The sequence below is a fragment of the Carassius carassius genome, chromosome 40 (assembly GCF_963082965.1).
Source record: "Carassius carassius chromosome 40, fCarCar2.1, whole genome shotgun sequence".
NCBI lineage: Eukaryota > Metazoa > Chordata > Actinopteri > Cypriniformes > Cyprinidae > Carassius > Carassius carassius.
This window is the reverse complement of record NC_081794.1, coordinates 23268335-23292383: the sequence shown is the minus strand read 5'-3', so window position 1 is coordinate 23292383 and position 24049 is coordinate 23268335. Positions and strand designations below refer to the sequence as shown.

The window sequence follows — 24049 nt, the reverse complement described above, 5'->3', positions numbered from 1 at the left end:
GTGTGTGTGTGTTCACTGCTCTGTGTGTGTGCATTTCGGATGGGTTAAATGCAGAGCACAAATTCTGAGTATGGGTCACCATACTTGGCTGAATGTCACTTCACTTTCACTTTCATGGTCACGTCCACTCTCTAATGTCTAATGTTATAAAAATACGATGGCTGGGAACATTCATTTGGATGAATGAAGCAGACGAAGTGGAAAAATTTGGGTGGCATCCAGCGGTCATCTTTTTGAAGAAGGATCCTCCAAGACAGGTTTCAGGAGTTTAGTAACATACTTGCTGTTGCATTTATTTATTAATTTTTTTTGATAGAATTTTAAGGAAACATGTCCAGGTCACATTTGACTTTCAAAGAATACATTATTTAAAATAGAAAAACTAACAATTTGGGGATATTTCTGCATTTTGACAATCCCCATAGCTTTACATTCACATTCTAGATTATTTTGCTTAAGGAATCCATAATTGTTTTGCATTGTTACAATAAAATTTATTTTTTATTTTTTTAACCATTTAAGTGACATTTTATTCACACTGTATAAATGATTTTTTTGTCATCCAAAAACATAAAAAAATAATGAAAATGACATTGGAAAGAGGTTGGTGGTTGGGGGTGGGTGTGATCTAGACATGTCTTTGTCTGTTTTCACCCAAATAATGAACATTTTTAAGGTTTGACCATTTAATTCTACAATATACAAATATGATGCATATATATTTACTAAATTAAACCAAGGTGAAAAGAAAATGATAATTTCTGATATCAAACTGACTGGCCCAAAAAGTAAAACAAAAAACTACCGACTAATTTAATGTAGCATATCAAAAAGAAACTGTGAAGATAAGAGAACTTTTATGTTTGAATCAAACAATATAATGATTACAGGCAAATCAGCAGTGTTATCCATTCTGAATACAGTGGTCACAAGACAAAAACAACCAAAAGAAAGAAAGAAAAAAAGAAATACACACACATTCATAATCTCCACCTTACAAAAATTATACGAGAATAAAACCAGTAGCCCAGAAAGCAAAGCAACAGACCCCCCGCCATTACCTGAAGCCTGTGGAAAGCAAAGCATGTCTTATGACACAGCAGCGTGGGTTTTGTAGTTTGTCTTAATGTAGGTGTTTTTTTGTTTTGTTTTTTATATATATAGAGAGGCACAAAATCAGGCTTCCGAGTCACAGTGAGGCTTTGAAAGAAGTGTCAGCTATGTGTGTTCAGACTTTTATATAATGCACGCATGCAGACACGTACACACACACACACGCTCACAAATGACCACACACTCATACCTGCACACACCACCTTAAAATTAAAAAGAAAGTCAAGTTTCCAATGAGAAAAACAGCAGGTTCAACACATACAGAAACTGCAGAACACCTCATTACCTCAATACATATGCAATGTGTATAATAATAATAATAATAATAATAATAATAAAATAATTATAATATAATAATTTCCAGTTGGATTGCAATTGAAAAGAATGAGAATTTTTTGATTGGCTCAGAACAAAGAGGTCTAGACTTAGCCAACAGACTTAGATACCTTTTGCCCAAAATCACGTTGGTTCAGATGAATAGCATATAAAGCACACAAGTGTTTACTCACACACACACACACACACACAGTTCATGGAGGGTATGTGAAAAGCGCTCTTTTCACTTCTGGCCATTAACATCTGATTCAGGGACAGCTCTGCGGGCCTAGACCCACACTATGAAGACATTTATAAACAGATTAGCCTTTAGTGACACAAACGCACCAATCAGTCTTTGCAATTTCAGGAAAAAAAGAAAGATGCTCCATTCATCCACTTTAATAACCATCACTTCTTACAGCCAACACAGAAAATTTTCCTTATTTAAAAAAAAAAAAAAAAAAAAAAAAAAACAGGAAATATTTTTGAGTATATATACATATCTAGATAATAGATAAATATATCTATACCACTCTCCCTCTATTTATTTATTTATTTATTTTTTTGAAAAACCGAACGTTGCGAGGGTGGGTAACATTTCTGAATACTTTAAGAATTACATTGAAGTGCCACTGGGAAACTCAACAGACATCTATAACAGACTCACCTGATGCGAAAACTGCTTTTTGGATTGAGAGGTAAAGCTGGAGGAGGACTGGGATTGAACAATAGATGAAGTTTGACTTGGGACTGTAAAACCTTTTAATGCACATGTATGCACATACAGGCAGGTGAAGAATTCACACCCACACACTCACACTCATTCTGGTAGATGCACCCACACATGCACACACGCGCTGAGATTCCCATACCATGCCCTACTCCATGTTTTGCTAGGAAACGGCCTGCCCACCCTCAGTTTCGGTGTTTTTTTTTCCCCAGACCCTCCTGAGTGCCTGTGCACTGTTGGCTGCTGAGGTGGGCGTGTCTTACAGGTGTTAGTCTTGCTATTGGTGCTTTTTCTCAAATAGTCCCTTCTCCCCCCGCTGCAACACGTCAGTTTTGCAGAGGGACGTTCTCAGTCCCCGAGGATGCTCTCCACAAAGCTAGCGACGTCAGTGACTTTGGAGTCATGGATGGTGAAAAAGGGATGTTGCTGGGTGTGGAAAAGATTTGAAACGTCAATATTGTGCCAAATTATGTGCTCACAGAAAAAGCAACATTTATGTATATTTACATTCTTAGGAGTTAAATTTTTTTTTTATAAGTAATACACAAGAAACATGGGCATGCTATGTTATAAATATATAGAAGACAATACAGTTTGTTAAGTAAATGCATATATAAAAATGCTTGGATTGCAAAGGATACTGATTATATATTGATAATATATTGATATATATATATATTTATATTGATATATATATATATATATATATTGATATAATATATATATATTGATATATATATATATATATATTGATATAATATATATATATATATATTGATATAATATATATATATTGATATAATATATATATATATATATATATATATATAGTGCACTCTCATTTTCAATCTCATTCAGTGAAAATGTATGTGAAAATAGATAAATACACTAAATTTAATGCAATGTAATTTTTTCCAGAGTTTAAGGATTTGCATAACCTGTTTTTTATTTAAAAAATATTTTGTTGTATATATATATATATATACATATATATATACGCACACACACATACACACACGCACAAACAATAGTTTTAGATAAAATGCTGCAAGTCAAATTGCTGTCAGCTGCCAAACAGAATCAAATAGAAAAAGTTTCACGTTTGCAATCGAAAGCACAAGTCTGACACCTAAAGGCCAATCCAAGGAAGTGAAAATAAAATAAAAATCAGCATCAAACTCACCATTAACTCTGTGTAAGTCGGCCGCTCTTTGGAATTCTTCCTTAAGCTGAAACACAACCAGAAAAAAACAAAAATTATTTTAGAAACGCAATACGAATTAGCAGAACTGCAGCAGGAACACACAAAAACCTCAAGTGCAAACTGTGGCCTCAAGTACTTCCTCTCACAATGTGACATAGAGGATGCAATCAAGGTTTCTACATCCTGTTCGCTTTCCTACTACACAATGCGGAGTCAAGGTATGTATAGTGTGTGTGTGTGTGTGTCTTAAGCTACATTTAAATGAGTGTTTTTACTTTCACGAAACCTATGCGGTGTTAGCATTGTTTCTGAGAAATGCACTTCTACAGAATTCAGTTATGATCATCCCACATACTTGAGTCAAGACACATCCTGTGTCAATTTATAGGCCTCATTTACATATTAATATCCATTTAGGGTTATGTAATCCCAAATGTGTATTACAGATCTAACACTGATTTATTCACTCCATGTAACCATATTGCATTTCTCTTACGAACACTGAAGCATCTTGGAGAGACAGGATTTGGCCAGTTTATTGAATGTCGGGACGATGATTTATGTTACTGTTCAAATTTTGAACAGTAAAAAAAATATTTTTTGAAAAATAGGTTTTCGAAAGAGACAACAAAAACGGTAATATTGTAAAATATAGTAAAATATTTGCTACAATTTAAAATAACTTTTCTATTTTAATACATTTTAAAATGTAATTTATCTCTGATGGCAAAGCTGAATTTTCAGCAGCCATTACTCCAGTGTCACATGATCCTTCAGAAATAATTCTAATATGCTGATTTGGTGCGCAACAAAATGTTTTCCTAAATAAATACATAAACAATGTGATGCATTCTTTTAGGACTGTTTATGTAAAAATTTAGTAAATAAACGTAAAAAAAAAAAAGTGTAAAAACTTTTAATGTCACTTTTGATCAATTTGATGCACCCTTGATATTTTTTTTAAAATGTACCTCAAACTGAATTTTTTTTGTTAATCCAAAAAAAAGGACACTTTGTTTTAAGTACTTTTTGTATTTGTGTTGCAGCCAGTGAAAGTTGGCAATCATTGTTGTACTCTAGTGTGTAAGTGTGCTACTGTGTGTAACAGCTCGCCCACCATTGTGACGTGAAGTCCACAAACTCGGGTGAGAAGCGGTCTGCAGGCAGCTGGGGCGACGGCTCTTCCACCACCTGCTTGAGCTGCTGAAATGGCGTTCCCCATGAGTCATAGGGAAACCGCAGAATGGCCAGCTCGATCTGATAAAGGCAAAAAACAAACACGTCACAGCACATAACCATCACAATTCATAAAGTGCCATGCTACACAGGAAGCGGCACTGATTTTTTAAAATTATTATTTTAACAATCAGTACATAACAGAGAAAGACCTTTTTATGGATAATTTACAAATTAAACAATTTTTTTGCAAAGTGAAATTTAATCATCACTGAAGCTGGACAAGTGAAACTGTTATTCATATTAAAGTGAATGCATTGTTTTATATTACACACGGGCCTTAATTTTTCAAATCAAATTTAAACCTTAACATATTAGCTATACGTCCCCATGGAATTATAAGGTTCTATCTGACATTTGTGTCAAAATTGAGTTATTCACATATTCTTATTCTGTGTCAACATATTTACATTATGTGATAGATTTTTTATGTTGTGTACATTATGGGACTTTTTATTTAAAAAAACAATAAGGTTCTATCTACACAGTTGAATGGAACACAAAAACTTTGAAGCTCAATATCTCAAAACTACTCAGAATACAGATAGAACCTTATAATTCCAAGGGGACGTATAACAAAAGTATGCGATTAATTTAAATAAACTGACAGCCTTTATTTTAATACATACATTTTGAGTGCAATGTATGAAATGTTACAATTAATCAACACTGAAGTGTTAAAAATATAAAAGGTCATTCAGACGTACCATTGTGATTCCTAAACTCCAGATATCAGACTTGACATTGTAGCCTTTCTGATTGGTCTCTGGGTTGATTCTCTCGGGCTGTTAATGAGAAAGTATTATGAGTGATTAATACAATTGTGGGCAAAAGAGGAAGTGTGGTTTGATAAGTAGACTGGAGAGATAAGCAAGTCTGAGAAAGTGCCATAAAAAAAATATGTCACTTTCGCTCTTACTGTATTCTACTCTTTATCACACAAGTCTCCCATTTAGATGTATAACATTCACAGCTATATACAGAGATGCAAGAACACAGACTGTGAAGTGTGTGGAGAATTCTCTGGAGCATGCACAAAACCAGTCATAACGGCCAATTTTTTGAAATTGAGATTTATATATCATCTGAAAGCTGAATAAATAAGCTTTCCATTGATGTATGGTTTGTTAGGAGGACAATATTTGGCTGAGATACAACCATTTCAAAATCTGGAATCTGAGGGTGCAAATTTTTTTTTTTTACATTTTCAATGGAAAAATTGTCTTTAAAAGTTGTCCAAATTAAATCCTTAGCAATTAATATTACTAAGTCTTGATATATTTAGGACTTGATATATTATAAGGACATTTACAAAATATCTTAATGGAACGTGATCTTTTCTTAATATACTAATGATTTTTTGCCTACAAGAAAAAAATTATCATTTTGACCCATACAATGTATTGCTGGCTATTGCTATAAATAAACCCCAGCGACTTATGACCGTATTTGTGGTCCAGGATCACATATACACACACAGACAACATATGCAACATAAGAAAAATGCATGTTTATTCATTTAAAAATATTGCATTAAATGTGAATGGCTCATATTTAATTCATTACGGACAGTTTCATTATTTGCGTTTTAAGGCAAATAGTCAAAAAGCTTCCAATACCACTTTAAAAACTAAATTCTGCGATTTCACTGACCCTAAATGTTAATATTAATCTTAATATTTAAAAAGACATCAAATAAATACTAACCATTTAAATTAATTACTTAATGAAAATTTTCTTAAGTTATTTCTTATACATTTTGAATTTTTATTTTACTAACCTTTACACTCAAACAAACATGTACAAAAAAAGAATAAATAAATAAATATTCTAACTAGGGCTGCACGATGTGTCGTCATACTTGCCAACCTTGAGACCTCAGAATTAGGGAGATATTAAAAAGGACCGGGGGGGGGGGGGGGGGGTTTGTGTGTCGTCATATATATCACATACACAAACGATGTGTCGCCATATATAATATCACAAACACAAGCGCAAACAAAAATGTAATACATTTATTTGACAAATTCAATTCCTTAAGGCCTCTCCTCAGGAGGTTAGACCCTAATTTGTTAGCTACTGTAAATGAAGAGATATGAAATAGCTAGATCTTATCAATAAACATTTATTAATTCATAGCCTAATGCAACAATTACATAAGTAAACTCTCAAAACATTATAATTATGACATTTCATTTTTAAATTTTCATGTAACAGTCTAAAGCTAAATAAATAGCTGTTCTTGCCTTTCATTTCAGACGTCTGCTTCTAGGGGCCGTTCACATATCGCATCTTTTTCGCGCTCAAGGTCGTTATTTCAACCATAGGTGCGCGGCCGCGGTGAGCACGCTCATAATGGAAGCAACGTGGTGCGCTACTTTTTCCAGGCGGGTTTTTCCTTCTCATCTCCAGAAATATATCTAGTAGTAAAGCTAATGCGAGCCGAGGTGAGGCTAGAAATCAATTAATCCTTTGCTGATACTTCTTCGTCGTCATCATGGAGAGCGCAGTTTGGTTGCATAGCAACGACAGACGCCATGGGAGCGCAAGAGTTTGGTCTAAAACGGCGCCCAGTGATGGATGGTGTAGCAATATTGTTGTCCGGGTGGAAATCGGGAGAAATTCGGGAGAAATGTCAGTCCGGGAGATTTTCGGGAGGGGCTTTGAAATTCGGGAGTCTCCCGGAAAATTAGGGAAGGGTTGGCATGTATGTGTGTCGTTTAAGCATCGATATCGCGATGCACGAATCCACGATAGTCACATCGCAGGATGTGCGATGTAGGCTGTCGTAGTTGATCCGTTATTCATTAACTGTACGGGCCAGCTGCTCCCCTGCCCTTGACAGTGTGATAACCACATGCAAGTTTAACAGGGCAGAGAGAGAGGGAGCGCGAGAGAGACAGAGAGCGCGAGAGAGACAGAGCGCGCGAGAGAGACAGAGAGAGAGAGAGAGAGAGCGCGCGCGAGAGAGACAGACAGAGAGAGAGAGAGCGCACGCGAGAGAGAGAGAGAGAGAGAGAGAGCACGCGCGCGAGAGACAGGGAGAGAGAGCGCGCGCGAGAGAGAGAGAGAGAGAGCACGCGCGCGAGAGACAGGGAGAGAGAGCGCGCGCGAGAGAGACAGAGAGAGAGCGCGCGCGCGAGAGAGAGAGACAGACAGAGAGTACATTAGAAGTACCATCAATGTTTATAGAAATGTATATGGATTTATTTTGCATGTATTTTTTTTCTCTTATGGATATGTATTTTTGTTTTGTTTGTTTCTATTCTGCTATGTACAATGCTTTGGCAATATGTACCTTTGTATGTCATGCCAATAAAGCAATATGAATTGAATTGAGAGAGAGAGAGAGAGACCGAGCCGTTTTCAAACAACACGAAATGAGAATGTAAGTGTACTCACCCCATTTTTGTTTGTAAGAAAAAATATCGCAATATATATCGCAGAAAAATAAAATATCGCAATGTCATTTTTTCCCAATATCGTGCAGCCCTAATTCTAACCCTAAATATTCAGATTAGAAATAAATTGCAATAAATGTGCTTGTGTATACTGTTGTTAAACGACTATGAAGATCTACGTGGAAAAAACTAATTCCAGCATAAGAAAATTAAATATACAACTCTTCTTTCTTCTCGCTTACCGCCATGTATGGCTTGCAGCCGGCGTCCATGGTCTTCGCCACTGAATCCACGAGGTACCCGCTGATGCCAAAATCACACATTTTCACCTGACCCTGCATGTTTATCAGGACGTTAGAGGGTTTCACATCTGAAAAAAAACAGAGAAAAAGAAAATCAGTTGCTGGCATCATTAAAAAGCAAATATACAACCCTGTATTTGAGCCACAGCTCACCTCTGTGTATCACTGACAGGTTGCTGTGGAGATGCTCCAATGCTTTCACGATCTGCAACGGGAATATAAAACATCAGGCTCATTACAGATCTGCAGGAGCTCAGAGTTACACAGCGTTAAAATGATCGTGAATGCTCAGGAAGTGGGCATGCAATTAAAAATAAACATACGAAGCTTTAAATCTGTATAAAAGACAGAAAAATCAGGTGGTACTTACAGAAACGGTGATCTTTCCCAGGATGTCCTCTGGGATGGTCATACCCTTCTCATGCACCTGTTTATAAAATTTATCCAGAGAGGTGTCCATCAGCTCCATGCAGATCCACACATCACCCTGAAAACACGATGAGCCAATCAGGTTAGAGCTAGGGTTTCAGACATAACAACCACCTGACATAAAAATGAGACAGCAGGAAATGACTAAACACATTCCCATTGTAGGACTTCCTGTGGAACTTTTCTCTCAGATAAAAGTACAATAATGGAGTTGAGACATTGTAAGGACACAGATTTAGATAAGTGGGCTTGCTCAGCCGTTAGTCTGTACAATTACCACTCTGTACTCTGGTTTGAAAAGAGCGACAAATAAGATGACTGCTGAGTGCATTTACTGTACATGTGCTTGTACCTCTCTGAACAGGGCTCCATAGAAGGTAACAGTATAAAAGCAGTCGACTGTTCTCATGGAGATGTCCAGATCCATTAGCAGCCGTTTCTGCTCCTGTGTGTTTACTGTGGCCCGGATTCGCTGTAGAATAAAAAGGGTCAGGGAAACAAGCAATAATATTATGTCAATTATGATAGTTTCAGAGCTGGATGCTGATAAACACAGTGTTCAAAAAGTGTCAAATACATACTATAGTTAACGTTTTTAAAACCTGATGGTTACGATGAAATGGATAAGCCATACAAAGCTGGTTCGAAGGTAATTGAAAGATGCTAATAAACACACACTAGCACATCCCTAACAACATATTCTATCTATCTAAATACAGTTACAAGGTTACCTAGTAGTACAGCACCAGAACCATATTACTTGGCAGAAAATTGCTTTATTTCAACAAATAATGCAACCAAATTTAATTTACCGACCTTGTTACTACAGTCTTTTTTTTCAAGTTGATTTAGGCTCACTGGTTTATTATTACACTGAATAGCATTTTAAATATTGATGTACAAAGCAAATATAATTTTTTAAGAAATACTAGGAAATGCTACAAGTATGACAACTAAATCTTGTCCATTTCTTTTTGAATTGAGAAATTTGATTACAGCAATATTCCCCACACGATTCTGGAAAGCATAGGCCTGGATGAACTCACCTTAACTGCCATTATTACGCCACTTGGGACATGTCTCATCTTGTCCACCACTCCATATGCCCCTCGCCCCAACTCTCCAATCTGCTCCAAATCATCGGCCTTCACCACAAAGTTCTGTTCACAACAAAGAAAAACACTTTAAAGGTATCATATAAGGTTTATGAATGGTGAAATTGAGGCACACACCCAATGGCAGATAAAAAAGGATGGACAAACATGGGGAAAAAAATGAAGCCTGCATTCCAAACACAGTCTGAAAGACATCTAAAAATTGAAAAATAAATGGCACAAATGAGCTTAAGCTGATTGTTTCCAATGAAGCATGAATGGAATGAATGGTAGCACGCTATCCCTGATGAAATTTTCAATCCCTGTTTCAGCTCATTATCACTAGCAATCACAACAAACCCTTAAACCTGGAGGCAACAACAACCCGGCTCCTCAGAATTTCTTCACAAAAGCTTGTATATTCCTATCTGACTTAATAAAAAAGCTAGTAAGTTACTTACTCTTCGGGTTTGGTTGCAAGACAAAAGCCTTAATCTTTGCCAATGGAAAATTCCACTTATTGGATGAGTTTAAAATAAATATTTTTACAGCCAGAGAGGCAGTAAAGCACATTCCAGACTGCCTACAATCAGTTGTATTCAAAAGGGCTGTAATGTGCACTGGGCCATTCTTTACAACCTGCAGGTCTTTCACCGAGCCAAGCTTTCGTATGAAGACCGGCACAGGAGTTACATCACCATAAATAGCAATGTAAAACATGACATCTGTCACCTTAGCACGGGAATGCAGATTAAAACGACGCTTTGCATACAGGTGACCCAAGGACAGTTCCTCTAATATTGCTTTTTTTAATACAGATGAGGAAGAAGATCAGGTGAAGTGAAACCTTGCAGCAAGATATATTCCCCATAGAGGCTAGATTTTTTTATTGCCATGAACAGATTGATACAGATTTATTTTTAACAATTAAAAAAGCATAAATGAAAAGTGAAAAACGACATAATAGAATACAGGAAACAAACGGAGTGGAAAAGTATACGATGAAAATAAACAAGATTCCCCTTCTTAATTAAAGAAAGGATGATGAAACGTACCTTATCTCCAATGGTAACACAGGCTTTTGAGTCCAGGTCTCTCGGGGGTCTGCGCAACAAAGAAATCCCACTGAGTGTCCTTGTCTGACACAGTAAATGACTTACTAACTAAAGCCAGCTTTAATTATAAAATCTGTTCTGCTTACACACTCAGACAGAAACACTTAGTTTTAGCACCATTACTGAATATCATCAAGAAAAGCATAATTATCTAATATAACTTAATCGGTGCACTCAAATCTGCATAAAATCTTACGTAGGAGCAGGTTGGGGTTTCTCAAACACCTCTTTTGGAAGCTTGAGTGGTGGCTTCTTTCTAGTAGCTGATGGAAGAAGAAGAAAAATCATCATTAAAGTCCTTTTAAAAGATCCCTTTAAGAGAGAGGGGAAAAAAAAGTCTTGCAACAAGAGCTTTATGTGAGAAAAACACTCAAAAGGCCTGTCTAAACAAAAGAGGCATTCGGAAACCGTCCTGAGGGATACAGAGCCCTTTTCCTTTATTTCTGCTCCCCGTGGAATTGCAAGATTCCCTATCGGATGAGCACTTACGGTCAGACAACGCAAGCGGCTCCAGATCCTGGCTGAGTAAATGCGAAAGAGCAAGAGAGTGCGAGGAGAGAGAGTGCATGTGTGAACGAGGGTGGCGAGATGGCAGGTCCAGGTACGTTCTCTCCATCTGAAGCAGAACGGAGGCGCTGCTGTCACAGGCGTGACCCATCATCGTGAGTGACACCTGAGTGGGGCAATCCACATACCCACACCCACCTGACTGACTCAATCCAGTCTGCTAAAGGCAAACAATAGGTATAGTGCTCTGTATGAGATATTTCAATACATAACGATAAGGATGTCAAATGCAGTACTTCTGTAATATTAAATGCTGAAAAAAGAAGCTCAAAGAATATCAGTCTCTGTGTAGCATCAGCAGCTCTCAATCTGGTACCTAAATGCTGTCTGACTCATGCATGTGTCGGAGCATAGTCTGAAAGGTTTAAACTTCATTAATCATTAAAAATATTTAAAATCTTAAAAGAATGATTAATTAAATTAAATGTATTTTACTTTAAAATGAATCAATAAATAAAGACAGTCATTGTATATATGCCATTGGTTTAAATTTTGGAATATTTATATTATCTATTAGATTTAGCTTTTTCAAAAAAAAAATTTAATTGCATAAGAATCCTTAAAAAAATTTACATTTATTAAAATGGTGATGTGACGACTAGTGTCAAAAGACCTGGTACTTCAGTACCAAGTTGGTAAAAAAAAAAGAAAGTCATGGTACCAGGTTTCTTTTAATAGCAGTGGTACAAAGGTACCCGGTCAACCCGGTTCTTGACGCATTCAGCGCTATGATTTCTGCCAAGCAGAAAACGCGGACGGAATCTCAAAATCCAGTCATGAAAATGAAACGTGACGCTTGCAGTAATTTCAGCATTTGCCGTCTCAATGAGGACATAAATACATAAACAACATCACCAAAACTGAGTCACTTCACAAGCATTTTACCGTTTCATTTGAGTAAGACCAGTGTCAATTTAAAGGTATTCACCGAAACCCGTCAAAATAAGTTCATTTTTCATAAAGGCATTGTGCTAGAAATATTACTATTATTTAGTAGAATGTATGTGATACTGCTACTACAGTTGAAAAAAAACTTTTTAAAGAAATAAATCACACAATATTTCTTCCATGTTTTAATTTTAATAGCAAATCCCCTTTATTTACAAAAAACATTTGTTTAAATTTCATTATTTAAAAGACAAATTAAATTTGGGATTAACTTGTTTACTGTTTTTCATAATTATATTACCTGTAGAAAATCTTTAAACACAATTGTAAATAAGTATAAAGAATGGCATTGGTTTTATTTTTAGTGATAAAGTTTTTTTGTTTATTTTTTTTTTTTAATTAGCAAAAATATATATATATTTTTTTTGCATGTTTTGCTTTGGTACCGAAATTGGAACAGAGAACCGTAAATAAAAAATAAAAGGTTAAGGCAAATTTTCTGTGTCTGGCTGCTTAAGCAAAGAAAACAATGTTTTGACAGAAAGATAAAGCCACAGTAGAAAGTTTAAAGCAATTTCTGAGCCACTACCACCACGACAAATGGCTAAAATAATAGAAATAATAATAATAATATATATATTTTTCTTTTTACAGAAATGAAAGAAACAAAAAACTGTTAAAAAAAAAATTATACAACAAAAAATTTATTTAATTTGAAAGAAGTTAAATTACAATTATTTTTAAATAAATTATACATTAAGCACAATGACCAAACTGACCCATGTACTAAAAAATTAAATATACACACACACTTTTGATAATACAAATACATAAAAAAAGTTAAAAAAAATAATAGGATGAAAGCAAATTAATAGGCAGTGAAGGTTAGTGGAAAAAAAGTCTTCAGCCTAGATTTAAAACCAGAAATGGAAATAGCACTTCTAATGTCATATGGCAACTTAATAAAATGAATAAATGCACATTTGAATAAATTAATAATTAATTATATGGAACATGGAAAAAAAAACAGTTTCCAGAACACTTCCCCATCTGTCATTGGTCAGCCAAACAGATAGTCCCGCCCCAAACTCGTGTAGGGCTGCTCAAACAAACAGAGCAAAGCTGACGGCACAACAGAGCAACAGTGTCTTTCAGGTTTTCTGGATAATCATGGTCTAATAATAGTTGGTCTCATTAATCTGAAGTAAGAGGAAGTATATTAGCAGCACACAAACACACAAAATAAATAAATCCACATAATTTAACTAATATTCAACAGCTGCACAGATCACTACCAGAGAAAGAAACTCTGCAAAAGGTGTGGCTTTAAAAAAGTCCTGACCACACCATGAGCCCACAGACAGGAAACAAATGCAGAGACACTTCCCATATTGTACAATTCTAAAATACGAGCAGCTATTTGCCAGTGCAGCATGAGAAGGGGGTTGTGCATTGTCAACCTTTACCCACAGTCCTGTTTTATCTCCGTTACACTATTGTTACTGGCAAAAAAGTAGTTCTGAACCTCTCCCACCTGGCTTTGCATGCACAACAATAGAAACAGAAAGCTGACACTCAAAAAAAAAACAAGGACTCCAATCCCTTTTAAAGTGAGGGTACAAAACCACAAAATGGTTGCATGCCTCCTGGAGAAAATACATCACCAATCACGACTGCCAAAATAACTATGCCCCAACTGGAAATCACTCCCTAGCAACTGACTCAAGCAATGTTCCGTGTTTAAAGCTCTAATCCTTAAAATCACACATGCGGACATACTACAGGCCGAAACCTGATGTAGGGAAAAGGCTGATCTCAGTTACTGGACCTCTGTGTGACTTTGCTAACTTTGTGAAAATGGTTACATAAGCGTTAAAAACAGCCACTTCAGGCACTCCAAATATTACAAGTGCCCTTCCATGTCACAATGCTGCCTGTGCAAAGTTCCCGGTGTTGGTATTGACTAATGCAATTACAGCCATAAAGTGTCCGGAAGCCGTTTGTTTTTATCAAGAGTTGGCAATTAATGAGGCAGCATGAGCGAACGTTGGCGATGTGACAAAGTTGAGCAGACTAAAATGGTAAACAGTATAACGAATCCACAGCCTACAGCAATTTAAATGAGTCAATGTACAGACAAAATGTAAAGAGAGATGCAGAGGCGGCTCTATCTGCTGGAACATGTTCCTGCATGTTCTACAGACTGGAGAAGTTCTTCCATCCATGAGAATTACCAGCCGCATCTAGAAGAACTAAACACATGCATGCAGATAAACACATATTGCATTTATTTTGGTCACATAAATGAACTCTTTGTAATAAATTCTGCTCTTGAAGTAGTTGGCAATTATTGCTTGCATAACCGAGATAAATAAGGTTTCTTATTCAACAGAACCACTGTACAAAGTGCACGACTAAAACACCATGTTAAAACAAGGACTGGGCAACACATTGACTAGTCACAATATAATTGATTTTGATAGCATTATTAAATTGAGTGTGCAAATTGCAACAATTCTACTGAACATTAATTAATTGCTTATTGTGTAGTAAAAGTGCAAAAACAAAAGTTCGATTCATTGAACCAATTAAAAAATTAAAATTTACAGTACTCAAATTTTTATTTATTTTTTTCAAATATTAAAAAGGTCAAAGTTTATCAAGTCAAGTTAATGCCTATATTCCTATGCATTTGTTTTAAAAAAGTATGGACAAGTATAGATTATTTATAACAATACTTATTTAATCTGCAATTAATGTTTTGAATGCAACAATGATTGCAAATTACTTTGTCCAACTAAAGTCAGTGCAAAAAAATTTTTTGCATTTCCAAGTAATTGCATACAGATGTATCAAATCCAGTAGTATATTATAGTATTAGTAGTATATTCTATAGTATATATATATATATATATATATATATATAGGGATGCACCGGTTGACCGACGAAACAAAACGGACTAAACTGTGAGAAAACAAATTTATTTATTTATTTTTTTAATTGGAACTTGCATACACGTTTGAAAAGCCAGAAATAAACGTCAGTTCTGCATTAGGATGATTATTTTTATTTTACTTTAAAATTACATAGACTTAATTTGATTTAAAAATCACCTGCTGTAGCACACTGAGAAAAAGTGTTTCATTCATCCAATTAAAACATTTTAGGGTAATGATTCACATCTATATTTTTTTACTTGAGACAATAAGTTATTTATTTTTCATTGGCTCAAGTAAAAAAATATAGATGTGAATCATTACCCTAATCTTTTTTTTTAATTGGATGAATGAAACACTTTGCATCTTTATTCGCACCAACATTATTTGATTTTAACATTTTGGAAAATGTATTTATATAGCATACTTTTATTAAGTCTCACTGGTAAAGACCTTTTTTTTATTTAAAACCAAATTTAAAAACTAAAATACTGAATGCTGATTAAGAAACATCTTGTTGAATGTGTGTTGATTGTGTTGTTTGGACTGTAGAACTATGCAGTTATTGCCTTTAATTTCACATGGTTACAGTTAATCTTTTAATTTAAGGCCAGTTGTCTGTAGTTTCAACCCAATTCAAAAACAAAAGCTAAATGCTGATGTCTGTACCATCTGTGTTTGTATTGAATGTAGGCTACTTATTGTGCAGTTACTGCTGTTAATTTCAGATGGTTACAGTTATAGTTTTCAATAGCCAAAAGCAAGTTTGGCCTATTAAATACCAAATATCTTGTTTATGCACACTTTCCTTCTCTCTTGTTTGTTGCTTAAAAGATAAAAAAAAAAGCGGAAATCGGTATCGGCCAGTTTGCTTGTAAAAAACTGGTATCGGAATCGGCCATGAAAAATCATGATCGGTGCATCCCTATATTTTATATATATATATATATATATAATACTACATATTGTGCATGTACACAATTTCAATAAATATTGTAGATGCATTTAATGCCAATTTTGATTCATACATTACAAATGATTTATATAGCAAATGACATCAAATAAAGTAATTGCTTTTGAACTTTCTACTCATTTCAGGTTTATTTCAATTCCAATCAATGAAGAGCTTTATTAACATTAAAGAAAACTAATAACTTATATTAATAGATTTATTTTACTATAACAGAATGCATTACATTCTTTTTTATACTACCATTCAAAAGCCAAGGTTAACCTAAAAATCACTGTTCTCAAAGCTGTAAACAATAAAAAGAAAAAGAAAAAAAACCATACGTACACAGTTAGGACTGAAAGCATACGATATCAGTACATGTAAAAGTGCTTGCATAGGGAGAACAAGACCGTAAAAAAAGATCCAATAGATTATATAAACATACAGTATTGGCAGGAAACAAAGATGTTGTTCAACAACTACAGAAAGTAAATTAAGTCAATCTCATAACACAATTTTCACCCACCTAGATTTGCAAGTGTTATATTTTTGTATAATTTGAGTAAGACTAATGTTGACTCAACATTAAGCAAGCACACAGACCCATTCTCTTTTTTTTGCTGAACTCGGCCTTCTAACGTAATGAAAAGCACACGGTGTCCAGGTATGTCAGACACGCTCACAAAACCTTCAAATCATGTTTGAATTAATCAAAAGCCTATTTCATTGCTTCATTCTCAGCACAGAGGGTTTGGCACAGCACAGTCATTGCTAATGTCTGCCAGGTCCTTTAGCGTCTGGCCTCAGGTGACCGTTAGCAATGCGAATCAGGCACAATTGCCGTCGTGTTTTGGGCTATGGAGTAACATGAACTTTACTGACCCCTGAGACCCCCTAGCTGTAGCTTGCTTGCTCTGTGGTCGTCTGCCCAGGACCGTATCACAAAACCCAAGTCAGCCAATTATAGTCTTTCACTATCCCACTCACACACAGAATTCCAACAATCCCAGGAGTTTTTCAATGGAATTTCAGGGACCCGGAGGAGGGCCGGTGAATTAGAAAGAGAGAGAGGGTTGAAAATAACTTCTCTTGGGCTGCCGGCTGTTTGGCCCCTCTGAACGCACTGGAAGTTTGTAAGATACACTATACTTCCAAAGATGGCTGACCCTTTGGGTTACAGCAGCTGGAGACACTGCTTTAGACCCAATGCCGTCACTGCTTATCACTATTTTTCTTCATAATGAACTAATCTAATTAACGCATTAAATAAATATAACATAAGATTTCTTCCACAGAAATGCTTTTTTTTTTTTTCTCTCAGAAAAATTGTTCATGGTTTCCAAAAAAATATATATAAGAATGATTTCTGAAAGATTGTGACACTGAAGACTGGACTAATGGCTGCTGAAAATTCAGATTTGCCATAAAAAGAATTAATTACTTAATTTTAATATGAATTAAAAGCAGCCTTAATGACCTTAAGAGACCTCTTCAAAAACAATTAGTAGTGTGTATATAAACATTTACATTAAGTAATATTTCAGATGCTTTTATCTAAAGCGACTTACAATCGGGGGACACATAAAGTGATTCTTCTTAAAGGTGGCCTTTAAAGTAAAAAAAAAAAAAAAAAGAAAGAAAAAACAATAAATAAAGCAAACAACTAAACTGAAAATAAAAGAAAATTATCAGCAACAAAATTTTTTTTTTACTTTTTGGGATGCGTGCTGCAGTACTGAAAACCTCTGAGTTTTTACAAAAATGCACTTTTATGTAAAACGTGCATTTGAATGGCAGGGACCACAGAGGGAGCTGGAGCGGAAAGTGCACAAGCTAAATTGGGATCACTTCATACTAAACGCTTTAAGGGAGATCATACAGCTTTGTGTGGTTTGCCATGTGAGCTCTTACAGATTGCTTGTTGAGATGTTTTCCACAGTGTATAACTTCATACTGATTTTACTGTAACTGTAGATGTTATAAAATTTAAACTGTTAATTCCAAAACAATTTACAAAAACAGTTTCTTCTACCAGAAACCATGTCGCCATTACATTTGTACACTACTGCACACTTGTCTGACTGAAAGTGTGCATATGCATCATACAGTTTGTGATAGAAGACCAGTCCAAAACGGCAACACTGGCTCAATAAACCAACCTGTTTGAAAACAGCAGTTTCTCAAAGCGCTTTTGGTGATATTAGTGGCACATACATTTACCTAAGTGCAATCTAATCATTTGCATGCACATATATTGCATGCCACCATTTTAGATGGATCCAGCTTGGGATAGGAGGCCAACCCAAAAGAGCAATGTTGCCTCAATTAACCAAGATGTTTGAAAACAGTTATTTTTTGCAAGTACATTTAGTGGCACATAAATACCTTTAAATACAATCTTATGATTTTTTCATGCATATATTACATTAGACGGATTCAGCTTGTACTAGGGGACAGCTGCATTTGGTGATGTGAGTGTCACATAAATCTACTTCAAATTGCAATCTAATAACGGTGCATGCATATTCTGACAGTCAAACCCTAGAATGAAATGAGCCATTATGTTTTTTGATGATATTCTCCTCAAAGCATGAGAGGATACCAGGAGGCATCCCAATTCCCTGATGCATGATCTGGCAGAATTAGAGCAAGGCAAAGTGCTACCAGAGGGTGGAGTCCTCAACCTGTTGACACTCAATCTCTGCCCTGACATCTTCCACGAAACACTGCCGCAGTCACACTAAGTGGTTTGTATGTGATGCAAAATCTTTTATTCAGCACTTAGCATAATTGGTTGTGACACATGCCATTTTGAAAACCAAATCAAAGTGTTAACAGTAAATGAGGGCATGGGAAACAGTGCAACTACTTTGGAAGGCATTCATCTTGCCATTTTTAAAGACGTCACCATTTTAAATTCAATGCACAAGCTTATAAAAAAGTTGGTACGAAATCTGTAAGGCTTTAACAAAACTAGAAATTTCATAAGACTCAATTTGAACAGAGACCTGCATAATAAAAAGAATGTTACACAGCAGAATGGATTTGTCTTGTCATTTAAAGGCTGCTTTAATATTGAACACATTTTAGCTTCATTGGATGACAACAGAAAGCAGTTTACTGCCCCCTGCAGAGAAGGGGCCTCCCTTGGGTGCTGTAAATACAAAACCTTTTTTTAAATAAGGATACATGACATACTCTCTTCAATAGCATAATCACCAAGAACTTCATTTCAGTGCAGCATTGTGGGTTTCTCACACAATTTAATCATTCATAATGCAGGAAATTTCTGCACACATTCTCTAGAACATATAGATTAGAAATCATAAATTGAATTAAAAACATCAAATAACTGCACGACTTTGTCTGCACGACTAATTCTACCATTACAAATTACACGATTTTATGCTTACTAAGGCTGCATTTATTTGATTAAAGTTAATGATTTGATCATACACTAAAAATAGTAATATTGTGAAGCTGTTTTCTAGTTTAATATACTTTACAAAATATCATTTATTGCTGTGATGGTATTTGTTGCAGTCTTCAGTGTCACATGATCCTTCAGGAATAATTATGTTTATTTGCTGCTCAAAAAACACTGCTTGTTATTATATTGAAACTATACATATATATTGTGGAAAGTGATACAATTTAAGGATTCTTTAATGAATAGAAAGCATTTATTTGAAATCTTTTGTAATATTATAAATGTCTTAAGTTTGAACAATTCAAAGAACCTTTGTTAAAAAAAACTATTTACTTGAGATAAATTTTTTATCAAGAAATGCATCATTTGGGTAAAAAGTTTTGTACCGATTTTAAAAAACCAACTGCTTTTCACCCCAACATGAGGCATCTAAGGAGGTAACCTCCACCTTTTCTAGACATGTATTTCACACCCTGATTCCAATAAGCTAAAGGCAGCCCATTCTTGGAAAGCAATACTGTTAGTAATGCTATGGTAAGAGACACCCTGACGGCCTTCAAGAGAAAACCCTGAAAGTGGTCAATTATTCAGAAGTCTGCAATAAGATGGATCAATGTCAGAATGCAGTTCCTGTGACCCAGCATAGCTCACAGCCCACAGGAGAGAGAGAGGGAGAGAGAACAAAAGAGAGAGAGAAAAATCAAAAACAAAGACAGACAGAAAGGGGCCTCTAGACAGGGCCTCCCAGAGAGCCAATAGAGTCATCATATGGTCACTCCCAAGCGATTCAGCAGGAGGACACTCCCAGGCCTGATATTACCCCATTAAAAACAGCTTAGCTGCTTACAAAAATGCATGCAATGTATTGCTTTCATTGATATAGAGACTGGGATGCAAGCTTGCCAACATGCAGACTGTGATTTGCTTGCAAGTATCTATAGGAGATATCATGCCTGAATTGCAGCATGCATAAATTCATGCAAAAGCATGCTGGAGAGATGGAATGGCATTATTGTGCTCTTCATGCACACAGATGAAAAGTGCAGGTCTAAGGGGGATCAGCTGCACAATGCTTAAAACAATCCTCATGCTATTGCATCAAAACAACACAGCAAGGCTGGACGGTCACCAACAATTGAGCTGTCGCAAATAGGGGATTTAGTATCTCTGTGGTCTATTAGCATGACAAACGTAACAATTGTTCATGGCGGCAGCATGCTGCATGGTTGCATGGCGGGGACATCAATTCTCTGTATTTGCCACTGGGGCCAGTGCAAACTCAATGAACCAGGGGCCAACAGGCAAAATATAGACCCCCACTGATGTAAGCAGCTTCCAACCAGGAAAATAGTTGCCAAATTTTAAAACCGTCTATGTGCTTTCACTTAAAAGCAACTGTTTCCAATCAGTTTTATAATCTGACTTTCAGTTTTCATTCTGAATTATGCAGCTTTAAGGCATTTGACACTTCAGATCACAGTTTTAGTGTGCAAGTATGCATCATTAAAAAAAATAAGCATGCATGGGCATGGAAGAAAATCTATAACACAACTTAAGCCGATCAATTAACATCTTGTTAAGCTTAAAGCTGTGTGTTTGTAATAAATCCATAATTAATAACTTCAACGAAAATATGAGTATCTTATCCAGTGAAAAAATGTAGTCTCATCTGGATCAGGAGAGAAATACGCAAAGATTAAGCAATATTTAAAAGTGAAAAAGGCCCAAAAGTCCAAAACAACTTTTCATTATTTTCCCCACAGAAGAAAGAAATGCACACAGGTTTGGAAGTACAGGCGTAATTGAACACTGGGTGAACTATCCCTTTAAGGAGTAACCATGCAATACATTTATATTTGAGTTTAAACTAGTTGCACTATTAAGCAGTCTTAAACATTGAAAAACAAAACTTAAACATTGCCCTTCACAATCCACTACCTGGTAAAGGTAAAGCTGTGTTTGTTTGCATGACGGAGGCTTGGTTCATAAGGATTTAGTTCTCATATGTTCCTCAGGTGTGTCACTGTTTCACAACACAATTACTGCTCTTTCAATGATGCAAAATCACCTCATTAGGGCGTCAGAATCACACATTCTTCAACCACGCCTACTAATATATAATGCATGAGTGTTCTGTTCTCAAAATGTAAATACTCCTGCGCCGCAATCTGCCTCTTGATAGGACGGGGGACCCAGTATAACAGCTGCTGCCCATAGATTTAATTTGGGCTTGGGCTGTGCATTTACGTCAATTTATCCCAAGGTGTGAGAAACCTCACACACAGGCTCTTTGCAGTACTTCCATGAAAGAGCAGGGACATTAGATATGTTGCAAAGGCTCCATGGAGTGTAATTAAGGGGCCTAAGTATGCAGTGCTGGGAACCCTGTGTTTTTGTCAGAATTATTATTATTATTATACTTTTTTCTGAGCATGCATTCCAAAATTTAAATGGTAGAGAAGTTTGAAACATGCACCAGTCCTAAAGAGCACTATATAATGCAGGTTTTTGATATACATGCATGAATTCTACTAGTTTGTCTGTGCAAGGCAAATTAATAATTTTAAGACATGTCCCAGTTAAGTAAAAAGCTTGTAATTTTGAAATAAGCACTTTCAATATAGCGCTATAACTTGAAGACACTAAAAGATGGTCAAATAATCTTTTGCATGACATTTGTTTGACCATATGATCACAATTGCGTAACTAAAAATATGTCCATCAGCCAATAATTTAACTTGTGTCACATCCTCGGTCACATAACTTGGAGGGGTCAATTTAAGGGCAGGGTCTGAACAAGCACCCAAAGCTTCATGCAGTGGTACATTGTAAGTGGAAAAGATGAAAATGCACGCAACAAATTTGCATACAATGAGTATAATGACATTGTGCATGAACAGGTGAACAAATGCCAGTAAAAGCCAATTTTAGAATATGCACAATTAATCAAGCAACTTTGGAATACTTAACCGTATTTTTCTGCAGCTTTCGGCATGAGGGTTTGTGGATATTTGTGAATAGTCTTGTTTAGCCCATTTGAAGCCTGTTCCCTAAACTGTTTGCAGCAACAAACTTATATTTAGCCCCTTATTTTTGCAGTATTTACCTATGCATTGTTGCTGGAACAAAGCATGACAGGGCGTCCGAATTATTTTCCATTACGCACATCTAATAAAAATTGTTGCATGCTCAACATGGCATGCAAGCAGGCTGTAAAGGTCCCTGTTTCCCCATTGCACTTGCACAGTCACCCGTCGGCCAAAGTTTAATGTTATCTAATGCACCTCGCATGCATCAACGTCAGAAGTTGTATGAACTAATCTTAATGTGCATAACGAAGCCGAGGCCGTCATGACGTAACAATCGAACACTGTTCGAGAGAAAATCGCCTCGTGCGCGTGAATAAGTCGGGTGCGGACAGCTTTGCCATTGCACAATCATTTTTGCATTGCTGGCTAGGCAGTTCCTCAACGCGGAAAGAAAGGCGTTTCTTTTAATAATCGTGGCACAACAAGAATGCAAATAGCGCCTGTGCGTGTGTCTAAGGAGAGCATCGGCTTACCAGAAACTCTGCAAAAGGGCAGATCATTAAAACAGGCATTGCAACTGACCCTCGCGAGCCATCAAACTTTTAATGCACTGGCCACGATGAAGCTGCAGCCGTGCACTTTGCAAGCCATGCAACGCTGGCTGCATTTCCTAGGTTTTGCACGGATCGGTTGAGTAAAAAAAAAAAAGTACCTACCTCCTTTTGACACCGACATCTCCTCTTTTGGGTTGGGGGAAGGGGAAGCACAAAAGACTTTGCTTTCCTTATCGCTGCCTCCTTCCATCTATCCCTCGCTGTGAGGCTTCAAGCGGGCTTGCTTGCAACAAAGGTGCAAAATACAAGCCGCGATCTTCATGCACTCGGAGCCTTTGGGCGTCGGGTAACCTGTTCTCCGTGCAAAGGCTGGCCTTTCAATTGCACGCGACGAAAACGGAGAGATTTCTGCAACCGCTCTGCAAAGAAACCTCGGCAGGCACTTACATGATGGGCCAAGGCCAGCAGCTGAAAGCTCCTAACTTGGATCAGTGTGAGCCCCTGCTAACACACGTTCTTCCTGCCTGACGACGCCGGGGATCATGGGACTCGTAGTTTACACGTAATTGCTGTGCGCCGGGGGAAAAGGAGGAGCAGTGCTGATGCCTGATACTAATATGAATCTTTCAGACTAAGAGACAGATTAGCTTGTGTATTTCAGACAGATAAGCAGGGGATAAAGTACTTGAGGAAGTGTACTTCATCATTTCGTTAATTTGGAGTCATTATGAATCTGAATATTTGATGACG

At 36.3% G+C, this 24049-nt stretch overlaps 1 protein-coding gene across 1 annotated transcript; it reads right to left on the bottom strand.

Annotated features, from left to right (window-relative positions):
* Positions 1-840: 840 nt before the first annotated feature.
* map2k6 (mitogen-activated protein kinase kinase 6) lies at positions 841-23896 on the bottom strand. The gene is made up of 12 exons (XM_059532715.1): positions 23462-23896; positions 11139-11205; positions 10883-10931; positions 9780-9893; positions 9086-9205; positions 8675-8791; positions 8458-8509; positions 8245-8372; positions 5309-5386; positions 4483-4622; positions 3345-3390; positions 841-2587 (listed from the first exon to the last, which is right to left on the bottom strand). The coding sequence occupies exons 1-12, from the start codon at positions 23547-23549 to the stop codon at positions 2510-2512; spliced, it is 1077 nt and encodes a 358-aa protein (XP_059388698.1). The 5' UTR covers positions 23550-23896; the 3' UTR covers positions 841-2509.
* Between the last annotated feature and the right edge of the window lie 153 nt (positions 23897-24049).

Bases quoted from the DNA above. Each gene is read 5' to 3' on its own strand.
- map2k6 (XM_059532715.1), bottom strand. From the start codon at position 23,549: ATGGAAGGAGGCAGCGATAAGGAAAGCAAAGTCTTTTGTGCTTCCCCT. The intron at 10,932-11,138 runs GTAAGATTTTAT...TTTGTTGCGCAG, and splicing joins AAACCCCAACCTGCTCCTAC to ACCCCCGAGAGACCTGGACT. The intron at 4,623-5,308 runs GTACGTCTGAAT...TGCCTTTATCAG, and splicing joins GGAGTTTAGGAATCACAATG to ATCGAGCTGGCCATTCTGCG.